At 31.1% G+C, this 17,297-nt stretch overlaps 1 protein-coding gene across 1 annotated transcript; it reads right to left on the bottom strand.

Annotated features, from left to right (window-relative positions):
- Nucleotides 1-8,791: 8,791 nt before the first annotated feature.
- LOC132737930 (uncharacterized) lies at nt 8,792-15,363 on the bottom strand. The gene is made up of 7 exons (XM_060725311.1): nt 15,182-15,363; nt 13,936-14,286; nt 13,039-13,356; nt 12,527-12,802; nt 11,810-11,968; nt 11,299-11,332; nt 8,792-11,107 (listed from the first exon to the last, which is right to left on the bottom strand). Exons 1-7 carry the CDS (start codon nt 15,222-15,224, stop codon nt 10,942-10,944), a joined length of 1,347 nt encoding a protein of 448 aa, XP_060581294.1. The 5' UTR covers nt 15,225-15,363; the 3' UTR covers nt 8,792-10,941.
- Nucleotides 15,364-17,297: the final 1,934 nt, after the last annotated feature.

The raw sequence follows: 17,297 nt of genomic DNA, 5'->3' as shown, positions 1-17,297 counted from the left end.
CTGGTTCTCTTCGATTTCCAGCAGTTTTCGAATCTTCCTCTACTTTTTCGTAATATCTGTAATAAATCCTTAGTTTATAGATACTTATAAAAGTTCCGTTATAATTATAACGTAAAACTTGAGTTAAGTGCTACCCCGCAAAAACAATAGCAGGAAAATTAAATATGCTTTAAGTGAAGATGCGTGAAAGATTAAGATAATAAATTTGACAGCAGCAAAAGAATAAGTAGCAAATTATAAAATTTAAAATGAAACTTACGCAGGATCAGTCGTTCCAGCTGATTCCCCCTCGCCTGAAATAGATAAATTTGAATAAAGTAAATTTAAAGCCCATCTCGCCTTAAAAAGGCTGTCAGTTTTTATTTTTCAAAGCTTTTTAGTTTTCTTGACCTTTACAGTTCTAAGCAATTTTTTGCTTCTCTGCGTTTTGGCAATTAGTACACTTACAGTGATTTAATGATGTAATGTTTCGTATGGAAGTCAGAATAATATTTAGTTAACATTGTTCTACATTTATCACTATAATAACCTCACATTCAATGCTTTCTTCTGTTAATAAGCATATCACATATTCTTAGCAATTATAAAGCACACGTTTGGCCATTTTACAAGATTATTCATTTCTGAGGCTTAATTCATCAATAACTCAAGCTAGATTAAGACCTTATCTTATTAATGTGTAGTCAATGTCATTTATTTTCAATAAATATTCCAATAAGTTTCGATTTGTATTCTAAAAATATCAGTTTTACCTTTTCTGGTGTTAGTCCTTCTCAGTAGAATTGTGACATAGACTGCATAACCACTCAATACTGCACTTAATAACCCGAATATTATTCCAACTATCATCCAAGTATGACATGTGTCAGTGCAAGCATTATCTGCTGCAATTGGTGATCTTTTACTATTATCTGAGATAAATAAATAAATAAATAAGTTAAGCCGAATGAATTTTAAAGCATTTAGAAAATAATTATAACTAAAAACATACACAAATAATTTTAAACGAGAATGTAAATAGCTTCGTTTATGTGGTGGGTAGTGTTGGTAAAAGATGAGTATAAAAATCAGCCATTATAGCCGGTAAGCGGATCGCAGAGCCCCTGTAGACAACATCAAGTCACACAAAACCACTGGACAGGCACCCAGTAAGACACAGACAAGGCAATGGTGGACAATAATACAGGTACGAGCTTAAAGGGTTGATCAGGGAGGACTCTTAAAGCGTGTTAGTATTCGGATTGGTAAATGATGCATGTTGTGAAAGTTATTTAAACAAGATAAGTCACTTAAGGTATAATCAATATGCTTATCACCACATTTACCTGTTTCTACAAGATATAGGTGTTGTGTAAAGCTATCTATTTCATTTGTAACTGTAACACGATAATGTCCGTAGTCAGATGTTGTCACATTCCAGATGGTTAGGTTTGACTGCAATGACGATGAAGATATTTGTATATCTGCGTTACTCAGTAGTTTTTCCCAAAGCAAACCCTTTACTTTGTGCCAGATGAATCCTGTTGGTCCGGGTTCCGGGTATGCTATTGCGGTAAAGCTAAGTGTTGACGGAATATACATTTCACTTGTAAAATTTTGTTTGATTTGTTGATTCGAACGCGGAGAGCCTGAAATCAAAATGAAGTGATTCAAACTTGTGGAAAATAATGGCACAATAGATAATATCTTAAGTGTAATGTGATAATAAAATATTATTTAAATGTTTTGACTATTGTTTCCGTTTATGGCCATATGTCACGGAACTCTTTCCAGAAGCAAATGATACTTCATAGGGATTTCTAAGTTTATAGAAAGCGATAACATTATCTTTGAAGTATATTGCATACTTAATTTACTTAATCGAGTGACTTGAAACATGAGCATGAAAGAAAAGGTGGAGACAAGAAGCTTACGTCATGCATAAATTATATAACTAATTAAGACTTTTGTACGATGTCCGTAATACTTATTGTTTCGTTAATTTACTTAATTAGCTTTCAATTTACATCTTTTTATCACGCAATGATTCGATGCATTAGAAAAAAGCGACTTACATCTAACAAATATACGTATGCTTGCGCTAAATGTTCCTCCATGATGGTTACCCCCATTACACACATACATGCCAGAATGCAAACAGTTCATGCTCTTATAAGTAAAGGAAGCGATGCCTGTATCAAATTGCTGTTGAATCACTTTGTCTTCAAACAATATTTGGACTGTTGGTTTCCAATAAGTATCTACTACACAAATAAAGTTTACGTCTACTGTGTATTCATCAAGTGTGATTTCTCTTTGGCCTTCCTTTCCTTTTATGAAGAAGTCTATATCTAAAATGATAAGAAATTACATGTATTTGGAATTAAATCATGTTGAATTTGTTTTGTACAATCTTGTAAAAATGTAAATGAAACAGAGCCCATAATTCGAAAACCGTATGTCCATAGAAAGCAATGATTAGTTATGTTCACACAAGTAATATTGAAAAGAAGCATATTTCAAAATCAATGGTTTTAGAAGTGTCCTATCTCCAAATCTTCCAGAAGATGATTACAATGAGAATGAATTGGGAATTAATTGATAGCATATTTACTTACATTCAACTTTGATATACAACGAAGAAGTTTGCTCAGTTGCGATCTTGTCTTTTGCTGTATTTGCACAGGTACATGTATAATTCCCGGTTTGGTATTTTGAGACTGTCCTTATAACAAAACGTCCGTTTTCTCCAATTTTACTTCCTGTAGATTCATTTCTCCAAACGCATACGCATGACGGGTAACAGTCTGCTTTGCATTTGATTGTCTCAGTACTATCTCCTTCCATTATCTTATATGGAGATTCTGTATTGATTTCGCACTTATCAGGTCCATCTATAGAAATAGAAGTTTTTTGATATACAACATGATTGTTAACATAAGGACATAACAGACAATTCATTCAAGACTTTTAAGCTTCATGATCGTCAAAATGTGCACATACGGTTTTATAAACCTAATGATCGTTTTCTAAACGTTATGTTGGTAAATGCCAATTATATATGTTAACATATGTTTTCCTCACAAAATACTTGCAGTTTGAAACGATTATGTTGTATGCATAAGTAGGAAATCTAACAACTTACATATAACAACAAAAAATGACATTTCACTTTCGTCAGATGTATACCCTATCACTTCACCAGATTCTGTTGCACTGCACGTTATGCTTGCGTTAGCATCTTCTCTCTCAACAGGCTTGATAAAAAGTGTCTTTTTATTTGTCGAATATACGTATCTAGCATTGGAAGGATTGGTAACATTGTTGATTTTCCAGTTATATCTAAGATCTAATGTGTGATTTGTTGGATAGGTAGTAGACATGCTAGTACACGATAACGTACTATTGTTTCCTTGAACATTTATACTGCCATGATCAACAGTAGCCATTTTTGGTTTATCTGAAGAAAAAACAAGCATAATCATAACGTTTTCACCCGCATGCTTACAAATAAAATAGTATCGTAATACCCTTACATTTGTAAATTGAAAATTCATCAACAGAAATAGAAATAGCTCAACATTCGACTCCTTGCTATACTTTACTACTATTTGGTAAAATTACACATATACCTAAGATATATAACATGGCACATTGTTCTGTATTTATATCTGCCGCTCCTTCTTTATAATGTAACATATATGTCCCACCATCTTGTTTCTTCACACTTGCCGTTTTAACTGTGAAATTTCCGGTGTTGACGTCTCCAATAAATTCTGAACCCATATATGACTTCTCATTTTGTAAAATATTATCAAAGAAGGTTGCAGTGAAAACGTAATTTAGATTTGACTTTGTTACATAATACAAAAGTACGTTATGTGATGGTTTTATTTGAGTCTGAAAACTTATAACAGCTTGTTCTCCACTATTGACATAAATTCTTTGAATTTCCACATCACCAGGACACTCCCACCCATACACTGACACTGAAAAGGAAGAGATGTCTATGATTTTATGTGTGCTGATATAGTGCTGTTATCGGTGGATTGGCACACTTATAACAAGAATAATAAAAGAAATGCTTCTTTTAAAAGCGCTTTATATGGAAAGTTGATTTATAAATGTAAATGAAAAAGAAAGTTCTAATAGCAAAGATTCTTTCGAACTGTAATTTAAAATTACAATAGGTGGCGGAATTGTGGTATGGCCGAGTCAGACTATTAATCCGTGCCTGCCCAAACCATGTTAGGAGCTAGCCGTTGTTTCCTTGAGCAAGAAACTTTACACTCATTGTCTAGTATTGGTTGGTTCCAGGAACGGAATCGAGAGTGTGTCTATAAGCTTTGAGACAATCGGACCAGAATAAATATTGTATACACCGAATATCACAATATTTGAAAAAAATTGGAATTTATGACACACTTATTCTAAATTATTTAATTCATAAGTGCTTTCAATATACTTAACTGTCTTCTCGAGATATTTGTCTAAGGCTACAAAAATGAAAATACTTATATATTGCATTTGATAATAGGTATTTATATCCTTCATGCGTTTCTTTTTTTCTTTTTTTTTCAAGTTGTATCCAGTTGTATCCGAAATTTGCATCATTCGAAATTGAAATATAAATATTTGCAATACCAAGCAATCTCAAAAGGAGCTAGATCTTTATTCTAAAATTATAAGTTGATTGGTGTATAATTAAAAGAAGCCACTTATATCGAATGAGATAAAAAAATCTGACTTAAACTGAATATACAAATATACGCATTTTTGGTCGGTATATTCTATTCTTTAACTACTGAATAATTTGAAATGAAGATTTGAACAAACTCCTTAAGGTGTTAGTCGTGAATACCGGGTGTACACTGAAGTCAAAATTGAATATTTGAAAACTTAAAAAGCAGCTTTCTTTTGATTTGTACAAAATGTGATCTGATAAGTTACTAAACTATTCAGAACATGATTTATGTCCGCTTTACTGATAATGGGATACATGTGTGAAATATAACAGTAAAATCTCAAAAATGTTAATGTGATGAACCTGATTCTATATTTTTCCATTTTGCATCCGTATTTGTTTAAAGTCTTGCACACAAAATAACTTCAATTACAAGAAATGAGCGTGGACGAAGTGTAGAAAAGATATCTAAAATGATGTGTATAAAAAGCGAAACATGTACCTGCATTTAACATCCAAATAAGAAACACTTTTCCAGTCATCATCTCATTGGAATGTTGGTCCCATTCATTTCAGTGAAATTCAACTGCAGTTTAAAAGTTAAAACCGAAGTAACTTAACAAGGAAGTTAATATTCTTCAATGTTCAATCAAAATACATGTATTTATCATAACTCGGAAGTTAATCCTATGTATTTGCTTTTTAAATATAACATTTTTTTCAACTGGATATGTAATAACCTTTTAGGGCACAGTTTAAATATCGGTTAAAGAACATAAAATAATCAGGAAATTGGTTCGATATCTTAAACTATTTCATTTGCGACAGAACGTGATTGTATAAAATATGTCTTAATTCAGTGCAAGTCAGTTTTACTCAGACTTTGAGGTAAAAACGGATGTGCATTCACTTAAATCAGTTCTATATCTATTTTTAAATTGACAATGCTAATTACATAAATATTTATACTTCATGACTATATCGAACAAAAACCGATTACTATTCACGTATATACTAGTATGTGGGTGAAAAAAAATTTTAAGCAAAAAAAAAACAATGATTCATTTCAAAAGACTTTTATGTTAAGAAATATCTAAGTTAGTCATGCTTTATTACAGAAGAAGCCAAAACTAGAAATTTAGAAAATGGCATAGAACAACTGCAGAACAAATGCGCAGTATGCAAACAAAATTATGATTAGAATTTCATAATGCCAAATCTAACTGCATGTTTGCATTTACAGAAAATATCATGACTGTGAAACTTACTACAATATGATGTTTGAAATAGGAGTAAACCCTAATATGTATAAAACTAAAAGAACTGATTAACTCTTATTCTGTACAAATTGTAAATGATTAAGCAATGTTTATTCACAAAGTCTTCTGGATTCCATAAGAATGATCTACAATACAATAAATAAATATATATCGTTAGACTCAAAATTGTATTAATTATGTTTCTTTGTTGTAATTGAATACAAACTTAGAAAGTAATACATAACTGTATATTTATCGTTAGACTCAAAATTTTATCAATTAAGATTCATCGTTGTAAATGAATACAAACTTAGAAAGTAATACATAACTATATCTTTAGACTCAAATTTGTATTAATCAAGTTTCTTTTACCGTTGTAAATTCTATAAGAATTTTCATATGTTCCTCTATTTACCGTGAACACAAACATTATCATTTTCCTAGTTTTAAACTTTGTTTAGTAGCATTTAAATGTATCATGTTCATTGTACCTTTATTCGTTTCGTTGTGCCAAACAACAAGGATATTCATAACCAGTTTAATTAGTAATTAAAATACTAATCCATTTCTAATGCTTTTATTTTCGTTTTTCAAAATTAAAAAATTTAAATGGAAATTCTATTCCATAAATATAAAAAATAATCACAGTTTTTTGTCACAAAATAGACACATGTAATGAATGTGATTGTATGTATACATAAACTAGGAAAATGATAATGTTTGTACAAACATTTTTAACTGTTGTGTTTAAGATATATTAAAATAGGAAATTAAGTGTAATGGATACGCTTTTTGTTGTTATTTTTTGTTAAATTCCAAAGCGTGTTTTACAGTCACAGCGTAGCAAAAACTAAAGGTTAAGAACTCTTGATTATTGTTTATATAATAATTGTCATGGTTGTTTCCCTTGTATATGTCATACTTGAGACACGCATAGTTGACTTATGAAAAGAGTAGTAATAGTCTACGACTTGTATTTTCTTTTTCAATACATGGCAATCTGTCACATACTAAACTGCATATGTGAATGTGTGTGCCTATATCTGACATAACTATAACTATCGTAATTAACTTACTATTTCAATGAACACCCCCTAAACGTTCATGCTCTAGAATTTAGTAGTAGCAATAATGGCCTTGTATTTTCATTTTCGATGCAAAGCTTTGCGTTAAATTAAGTTACATGTGTATAAGGTTAGCATAACATGCACTGATAAGGATCTAGGACTTAAGGTATTTTAAGTCCCATATCATACCAATCTGATAATATACATGCTACAATGCTACAATATGATGTTAATGAATAGTTTTATTGATCAATGTCCGTCATTGTATTGTTCTTGTAATTGGTATTGTTTGTATTGCATTTATTGTACTCTATTGCACTGTACTGCATTGTATTGAGATGTTGTAGTTAATTCTGTTTCAGACCAAAGGCCTTTTAACCTAAACCAGACTGTTGTTGTTCATATGTAGATTTAGAAATAAACAACATTCATATAAATTATATTGATCTGGTAGTAAAGATATGCACATAATATTTAAACAGCCGATCTAGGAAGTTACATTCTAAAAACAGATGAAGCTGAAAATTCAATTCATATGAGGTTCTGCTCTATAATGTCAGTAATTGAATGCCATTGAATTTAATTATCACTCACATATACTCGTTAAACACGTTTATAACCAGGATACATTAGCTTGATAACCAGTCCCTTTTGTAATCAGCTCTTTTTAAGTTTCTTAGTTATAAACAAATCAGACGCAAATTTAGTTTTGAAAAGCAAACCACAATTTATGTGTAAATACTTATTATTACCCCTCACATTTTTCGTAATGTTAATTTCCCATAGGCCTCTGGGAGTTATTCTTACTGTTAATGCAATTGTACCAAGTGACTAAGAATTTTGTACTGTTACATAGGTAACAGTATTTTTTAACAGTATAAAATCTGGTCACGTGGTCTATTTTCTAAATAAAATGAAATAAAATGGCCGCCATTTTTCTCTCGATTCATTCTTATTTTCGACGATAGGGCCTATGGCATCACCAAAGTAACTATGACTCTCATAAAATTTAGTTCTTTGCACCCTAGAGTTCTTTTCGCGTATAAAATATCTTTTTGTTGAATAGTCAAAAAGTAAACATCCGTTTTCAACGGAAGTTATTGTAATGTGAATAATTTTGTGTCAAACTGGAACATACAGACGATTAAAGCATGCAACAAAGGATTATTTAACAATTTTAACCTGTGAAACGTTACAGATAGAGTTGGTGGACAGACATCTGTAGGATATCATCGTTAATTTGTAAATGCACTTTGTCAAAAACCATGCGAAGAATATTCTGGATACAGAAGGATCAGATTTCACAGATCATAACCTTATAAATGGGTTAGTGTTTTGTTTTCTGAATAAAACACAGCTTATTGTATGTTTATGACTGGTAGATATCATCACTTGCTTAAAGAATAAAAGAAAAACAGCTTCTCAAGTACAGTAGGCCTACAGCTTGCATGGAAAGGACAGTTTAGTTATTGCTACTCTTGGTTTATTTTTGTTACTGTTAGTTTTGTTGACAAATTCAGATCATCACAGTATTTGTTCGGGGTAATAAAATAAATAAGATATGAGTTTGTGGTTAACAAAAATATCAGCCCTCGTAAAAATACTGTTACCCTCGGCTACGCCTCGGGTAACAGTATTTTCCTCGGGATGATATTTTTACTGTTACCCACAAACCCATGTGTTATTTATATACTGTTATATGATTTCTAGTGACTCAGAGTTCCATAGGACCGGGTGTTATTTTACTATTGGATATGTACTGTAATAGATATGCACATGTCACGATAATTAAAATACTTACCTACTTGCCTGCCTATCTACTTTCTTACTTATTATATCTATAATTAAAACGAATAATAGAATAAAGACAAGGTACTCATGACAATTGAAGATAAAAAACAAATTAACACAAGCTTTACAAAGTGCAAAATTGATATTGTTTATATTGTTTTCATTTTAAATTCACCACAGCATATTCTTAATATTTTCTCATTTTATTTCTTGCCATTTCCGGCATCTTCTCTAGAGTCCACTGTTAAGCATACAGGATCATTTCCATGCATTCATAATACATGTACAACTTCAATATTTATCACTTTGCTATCTAAAAACATTCTCGATTTTTTTACATTTTTTTTTTATTTTTGATTCAATATGCTTTTAATTTGAGAATGGCAGTTAATAATAATTAGAAAATTGAACATTTCAAAACAGATTTTCGAATGACAATACAAGTTAATACAATTTCTTTAACCTAATAATCCAGGCCATCGGTCCAAATACATAATACAATATCAAAACGTTATACATTTTGTTTTATTACCCCTCACTTTTTTCGTAATGTCAAATTCCCATAGGCCTCTTGGGGTTATTCTTACTGGTAATGCAAGTGTACATGTGCCACGTGACTAAGAATTTATGCTGTTTCATAGGTAACAGTACTATTTAACAGTGTAAAATCTGGTCACGTGGTCTATTTTCTAAATAAAATTAATTAAAATGGCCAATTTTTTTCTCGATTCATTTTTTCTCGAATATTATGGATATGGTGGACCTTCATAGGATATCATCGTTATTTTGTAACTGCACTTTGTCAAAAACCATGCGAAGAATATTTTTGGCTGCCTTCGATTGCCTAACCCGTGTAAGTAATGTCGATACCGGAAAAGCTCATATGCGCATGCGTACCTTTAATAGCAATCGAACAAGCACGAGTTGATCGGGTTGTAAACAAATATGGCTGCGCCCAGGGAATTATTTGCACCTTTGGGCGGAGGAAATAATGCTTGAATTACTTTAACTATTTTATATAAATAAATAAAGTAAAGATAAATTCAAAGGCTATATTAGATTCTATTAACAAACAAAAGCAGAAAAACTATAAAAATCCTCTCATTTACTCCTTTTCAACGTTGTTGGCCGCCATTTTAACACTTGTGACCCAGCTGATAGGCAGTGTCCAACCCGCGTAACTCAGGTACGCAAAACTGATGACGTAATACTCAACTCTACCTTGTTCGATTGTTACCCGTGTCGAAAGTGTTAAACCCGCGTTAGCAATCGAAGGCAGCCAGAAGGATCAGATTTCACAGATCATAACGTATAAATGAGTTTGTGTTTTGTTTTCGAAATAAAACACAGCTTATTGTATGTGTATGACTAGTAGATATCATCACTTGGTTAAAGAATAAACGGAAAATAACTTCTCAAGTAGGCCTACAGTCAGTTACCTTAAAACTTGCAAGGTAATGACAGTTTAGTTATTGCTACTCTTGGTTTAATTTTGTTACAGTTAGATTCAGTTGACAATTTTAGATCATCACAGTATAGGTTCGGGGTAATAAAATAAATAACCCATGGGTTTGTGAGTTACAGTAAAATATCATCTCTCGAAAAAAATATCATCTCGCGTATTTTCCTCGGATGTTATTTTCACTGTTACCCACAAACCCAAGTGTTATTTATATAGTGCCACAAGAAAAATATTTAATACAATAGCAAAATAGTGAACTTTGTACAACAAGGTAGAGATTAACACATAGTAAAAAAGCTACTTATGTACAACACGTATTGTCAAGTCCAGAGAATGATATACACTATACAATAAACCTATTTATGCATCAGTATACAGGTATACAATGCAAATGTATAAAAAAAATGCACAGTCCTGTATCAACGTATCAGCCTAACGAATAAAATTCTGGAAGAAGGGTTATCCCTCGGAAGCATTAGTCACACAAAATTACATGAAAATTTCAGACTCTGTTTGATTATTTGGTTTAAGAATATGGTTGTATTTCACGGTGAGAATTTCGATGTTTCATCATTTCTGTACGCGTATGACTTTTATCCATCTTTCTTTGCTTTACTTACATATAACAATGATTAGCATCGCCTCTATGGTAAATGTTTAATTCAAATATCTTAATAATTAGGCTGTCAATCCAGTGTTTCATTTATTGCTTTGAATGATGTCGTAGGTTTGTTTCTCGTCCTTCGAATATCGCACAAGATCCGTGTACATTTTTACGGAGTTTTCGTACTCGTCCGTGTTTGAAGAACCTGGTTCTCTCCGATTTTCAGCAGTTTTCGAATCTTCCTCTACTTTTTCGTAATATCTGTAATACATTCTTAGTTTAAAGATACTTATAAAATATCCGTTATAATTATAACGTAATACTTGAGTTAAGTGCTACTCCGCAAAAACAATAGCAGGAAAATTAAATATGCTTTAAGTGAAGATGCGTGAAAGATTAAGATAATAAATTTGACAGCAGTAGCAAATTATAAGATGTAAAATGAAACTTACGCAGGATCAGTCGTTCCAGCTGATCCCCCCTCGCCTGAAATGAATAAATTTGAATAAAGTAAAAGCCCATTTAGACTATTGAAAAAGCTCTCAGGTTTTATTTTTGAAGCATTTCAGTGTGTTTTTTTTTACCTATTACAGTTCTGAGTCACTTTTTGCTACTCTACGTTTTGGCAATTAGTACACTCATAGTGAATTAATATTTCGTATGGAAATCAGAATAATACTTAGTTTACATTTTTCTACATTTATCACAAATAACCTCACATTTAATGCTTTTTTTTTTGTTAATAAGCATATCACATATTCTTAGCAATTATAAAGCACACGTTTGGCCATTTTACAAAATTATTCATTTCTGAGGTTTAATTCATCAATTACTCAGGCTAGATTAAGACCTTATCTTTTAAATTTCTAGCCGACGCCATTTATTTTCAATAAACATTCCAATTAGTTTCGATTCGTATTCTCAAAATGTAAAATCTGTGTTATTCCGAAATATCAGTTTTACCTTTTCTGATGTTAGTCCTTCTCAGTAGAATTGTAACATAGACTGCATAGCCACTCATTACTACACATAATAACCCGAATATTATTCCTACTATCATCCAAGTATGGTCGCAGGTGTTTGTACCAGAATTATCTGCAATTGGTGATCTTTTACTATTATCTGAAATAAATAATTAATAAAAAGTAAGGAAAATATTTTTTTCAAGCACATGGAATATAAATGAAAGTAGCACATGTTCAAATACATTTTTAATTAAAATATCTATGTTTGTGTAGTGAGCGGTGGTGGTCAATATATGAGTACAAAAATCCACTATTGAAAACAAATTTATCGCAGACCCCTACAACATCCCGAAGGTGGCAGATAATACATGTAAGAGCTTAAAGATTTGATGGAATGATGCATGTAGTGAAAGTTAAAACAAGCAAAGTCACGTAAGGTATAATCAATATATCTAAAATGATAAGAAATTATTTGGAATTAAACACATGTTGGAATTTGTTTTGTACTAGCTTGTAAATATGTAGATGAAACAGAGCCCATAATTCGAAAACAGTATGTCCATAGTAAGCAATGATTAGATATGTTCACACAAGTCATATTGAAATTGAAGCATATTTCAAAATCAATGGCTTTAGAAGCGTCCTATCTTCAAATCTTCCAGAAGATGTAACAATGAGAATGAATTAGGAATTGATTGATAGCATATTTACTTACATTCAACTTTGATATACAACGAAGAAGTCTGCTCAGTCGCGATCTTGTCTTTTGCTGTATTTGTACAGGTACATGTATAATTCCCGGATTGGTATTTTGAGATTGTCCTTATAACAAAACTTCCGTTTTCTCCAATACTACTTCCTGAAGATTCATTTCTCCAAACGCATGCGCATGACGGGTAACAGTCTGCTTTGCATTTGATTGTCTCAGTACTATCTCCTTCCATAATTATATATGGAGATGTTGTATTGATTTCGTTCTTTTCAGGTCCATCTATAGAAATAGAAACTTTGCGTAAGGCCCTGATTTGAGATGTGTTGGAGATAAATTGTTAATGATAAGAATATCAAATTTCATGGTCGTCCAAAATTTGTAAAAGAAACATAGAAAAGAGCCACTTTATGTCGACAAATACGTTTTCCTCTGTTTTTAAACATCAAAATGCTTTCGAGATTGAAAGGGTTATGTTCAAATGATACAAAACATTTTAAGAAAAAATAACAACTTACAAATAACAACAAATAATGACATTTCACTTTCATCTGATGTATACCCAATAACTTCATCGCCGAATTCTGTAGCGCTGCACGTTAATTTCATGTTTGCATCCTCTTTATCAACAGATTTGATAAAAATTGTCTTTTTATTTGAAGAATATACATATCTTTGGTTAGAAGGGTTGCTGACATTGTTGATAATCCAGTTATATGTAAGATTTAGTGTGTGATTTGTCGGGTATGTTGTAGAAATGCTGGTACAAGTTAAGGTACTATTATTTCCTTGGATATTTATACTGTCATGATAAACAGTCGCCTTCTTTGGTTTATCTGAAAGAGAAACAAAACACAAAGTATGAAATGAAAGATCTATAAGGAAAAGCGACATTCAATTAACGCAGCATTCAACAGAACCCAACCACACAGGATCATCAGTAAGATACTCGGCAGGGTAACGAACGCCTAGAGGGAACAAGGGTGGAGCATTAATGATAACTAATATAAACAAGTATGATACTGCTGTGTCCACTAGCAAACGTTTGGTCTAACCATATCAGCTATGCGTACAAATAATAATTACCACCATACTCATTTTGACATGAAATAGGAAGCAATTCTAGATTTCTTGAGATACTGCTCTAAACTATCATTTACTTCTCTTCTACTAAAAAGTTAATATATGATTCATTTGTAGCGCATTGTTTAATTTTGCCCGGATTCTAAGAGAGAAATAAAATATTTGACTGATATTTAGTTTATATAGGAATATATAATTCTTCCATTTTAAATTAACTTAATAAACTCAAATCATCAGTTGTTTTTAACTATTTCATAGACAAAATGTATTTCATTTCATAAACACAACACACACGTGCACAATTACGCACGCGCATGCACACGCGCACGCACCTAGGATATATAACATGGCACATTCTTCTGTAGTCATATTCGATGTTCCTTCTTTATGTCGTAGCATATATGTCCCACCATCTTGTGACTTCACACTTGCCGTCCTCACTGTGAAATTCCCAGTGTTGGCATCCCCAATAAACTCAGAGTTCAAATAGGACTTCTCATTTTGTAACACGTTTTCATAGAATACGGCTGAGTAAACGTTAAGATGATCAAATCTTACTACACTGTACAAAAGTACGCCATTATATGATTTTAATGAAGTCTGGAAACTGATTACTGCTTTTTCTCCAGTTTTGACGTAAATTCTTTGAACTTCTACATCACTAGGACACATCCATCCAAACACTGAAAGAGGGAGAGGCAACTATGATTTCATTTATACTACTGATACGAGTATAATGTTTTGTCGACAAAATAATAAAGAATGGTTCGTCTAATCTACTTCTTTAAAGTGTTTTTTTTTTTTTAAGTTTTGCTTACGCCATAAATGTAAATTATGAACAGTGATTAGATAGCACAGGGTCTTTCATTAAAAATACAATATTTGAAGAGGAAGTTGAATTTACGATCGACATAATCATTTGAAAAGCATTGCATAGGTGCCTTTTACATAGTTAACTTCTTTCTGAATATCGCATTTGACAACAGGTACATGAATTTATTTTCTACTTGCGTTCCCTTTTGTGTTCCAGTTGTAGCCAAAGTTGCATTATTCGAAATTGAAACGCATAAATTCGTTAGACCAATATGAGCTAGATCTATATTCTAATTTTGTTAGTAGATTAGTATAATTAAATGAAGCTTTTTATATTGAATAAGGTAAAAAAAAAACTAACTAAAATTAAATAATTATGTTAATACATGTTACTGTTGTTGTTGTTTTGTTGTTGTATTTTTTTCTTTTTTTATCGGTATAATTTCTTCTTTACATGAAGAATAGAACAAACTATTGAATCGTGTTGATCATTTAGATAGTGTACACTGAATTCGAAATTGAAAATTTGCAAATTGAAATTATAAAAGGGAACTTATTTGTAGACTTGTCCGCTTAACTGCTAAATGGATACTTATCTGAAATACAAGTGTTAGAAAGGAAAAATGTTAATGTAATGAACCTAAATCTATTTTTCCATTTTGCACCAGTATTTGTATAAAATCTTGCACACAAAGTTACTTCAGTAACAAAAATTGAGCGTTGACGAAGTGTAGAAAAGATGTGTAAGTAAAGCGATACATGTACCTGCATTAAACATCCAAACAAGAAACACTTTTGCAAGTAACATCTCATTGGAATTTTGGTCCCATTCATTTCAGTGAAATTCGACTGCAGTTTAAAGTTAAAACCGAAGTAACTTAACTAGGAAGTAAATTTTCTTCAATGTTCAATCAAAATACATGTATTTATCATAACCCGGAAGTCCATCCGATCTGGAACATACGATAGTACATCCCAGATCCGATGTATTTGCTTTTTAACCTTTTTCAGCTGGATAATAACTGTAATAACATTTAGCACAATTACACTCAATTTGACTATCGGTTAAACAACATAAAATAATCAGGAAAAGGGTTCGATATCTTAAACTAATTCATTTGCGACAGAACCTTACTGTACAAAATATATCTTCATTCAGTGCAAGTCAGTTTTACTCAGACTTTGAAGTAAAAACGGATGTGCATTCACTTAAATCAGATCTATATCTATTTTTAAATTGACAATACTAATTCCAGAGAAATTTATATTTCACGACTATACCGAACAAAAACAGGTTACTATTCACGTATATACTATAATGTTGGTAAAAGTATTTTTAAAGCAAGAATAAAAAAAACAATAAATTATTTTCAAAGACTTTTTATGTTAGGAAATATCTAAGTTAGACATGCTTCATTATAGAAAAAGTCATAACAAGAAATTTAGAAATTGGCATAGAACAACTGTAGAACAAATGCGCAGTATGCAAAACAAAAAGTAAGATTAGAATTTCATAATGCCAAATCTAACTACATGTTTGCATTTACAGAAAATATCATATCTGTGAAACTTACTGCAATACGATGTTTAAAATAGTAGTAAACCCTAATATGTATAAAACTCAGAGAACTAATTAACTCTTATTCAGTACCAATTGTAAAAGATATAGCAATCATGTTTATTCATAAAGTCTTCGAGATTCAAAAGGAATCTATAATACTAACTAAAGAGTAATAAATAAATATATCATTTGACTCAAAACTGTATTAAGTGTCTCACTTGTATTTAAAAGCAAAGAATACATAACTATTCCGTTAGACTAAAAATTGTATTAATTATCTTTCTTTTTTTAATTGAATACAATCTTAGAAAGAAATACACACCTATATCGTTAGACTCAAACTGTATTAATCAATTTAAGTTTCTTTTACCGTTGTAAATTCTATAAGAATTTTCAGATGTTCCTATATTTATGGTGAACACAAACATTATCATTTTCCTAGTTTCAAACTTTGTTTAGTATCATTTAAATGTATCATGTTAACTGTACCTTTATTCTTTTCGTTGTGTCAAACAACAAGGACCAGTTTAGTAATTAAGATGCTAATCCATCTATAGTGCTTTTTTTCTGTTTCTCAAAATCAAAAATTTTAAATGGAATTTCTATACCATAAATATAAAAAAATCACAGTTTTTTGTCACAAAATAGACACATGTAATGAATGTGATTGTATGTATACAAACATTTTTAACTGTTGTGTTTAAGATATATTAAAATAGGAAATTAAGTGTAATGGATACGCTTTTTGTTGTTAATTTTTGTTAAATTCCAAAGCGTTTTACAGTTATAGTGTAGCAAAAACTAAAGGTTTAGAACTCTTGATAATTGTTTATACAATAATTATCATGATTATATCCCTTGTTTGTGTCATACTTGAGACCCGCATAGTTGACTTATGAAAAAAGTAGTTATTGTCTACGACTTGCATATATGTATGTGTGTCTATATCTGACATAAATATAACTATCATAACTTACCATTTCAATGAACGCTCATGCTATAGAATTTAGTAGTAGCAATTATGGCCATGTAATTTTATTTTCGATGCAAAGCTTAAATTTGCGTTACATTACATGTATATGTTACATGTGTTCATGTATGTGAATAAGGTTAGCATTACATGTACTGTACTACTAAGAATCTAGGACTTCAGGTGTCATACCAATCTGATAATACATACTGTATATGCTACAATATGCTGATAGTGAATAGATTTATTAATCAATGTCCGTCATTATATTGTTATTACTGTTATTGTTATTGGTACTGTACTGTACTGTACTGTACTGAGATGTTGTAGTTAATTCTGTGTCAGGCCAA

Source organism: Ruditapes philippinarum, unplaced genomic scaffold, assembly GCF_026571515.1.
Source record: "Ruditapes philippinarum isolate M1 unplaced genomic scaffold, ASM2657151v2 ctg763_1_1_1_1, whole genome shotgun sequence".
Lineage (NCBI taxonomy): Eukaryota > Metazoa > Mollusca > Bivalvia > Venerida > Veneridae > Ruditapes > Ruditapes philippinarum.
Note: the sequence above shows the minus strand (reverse complement) of the source record. Positions and strands in the feature narration are given on the sequence as shown.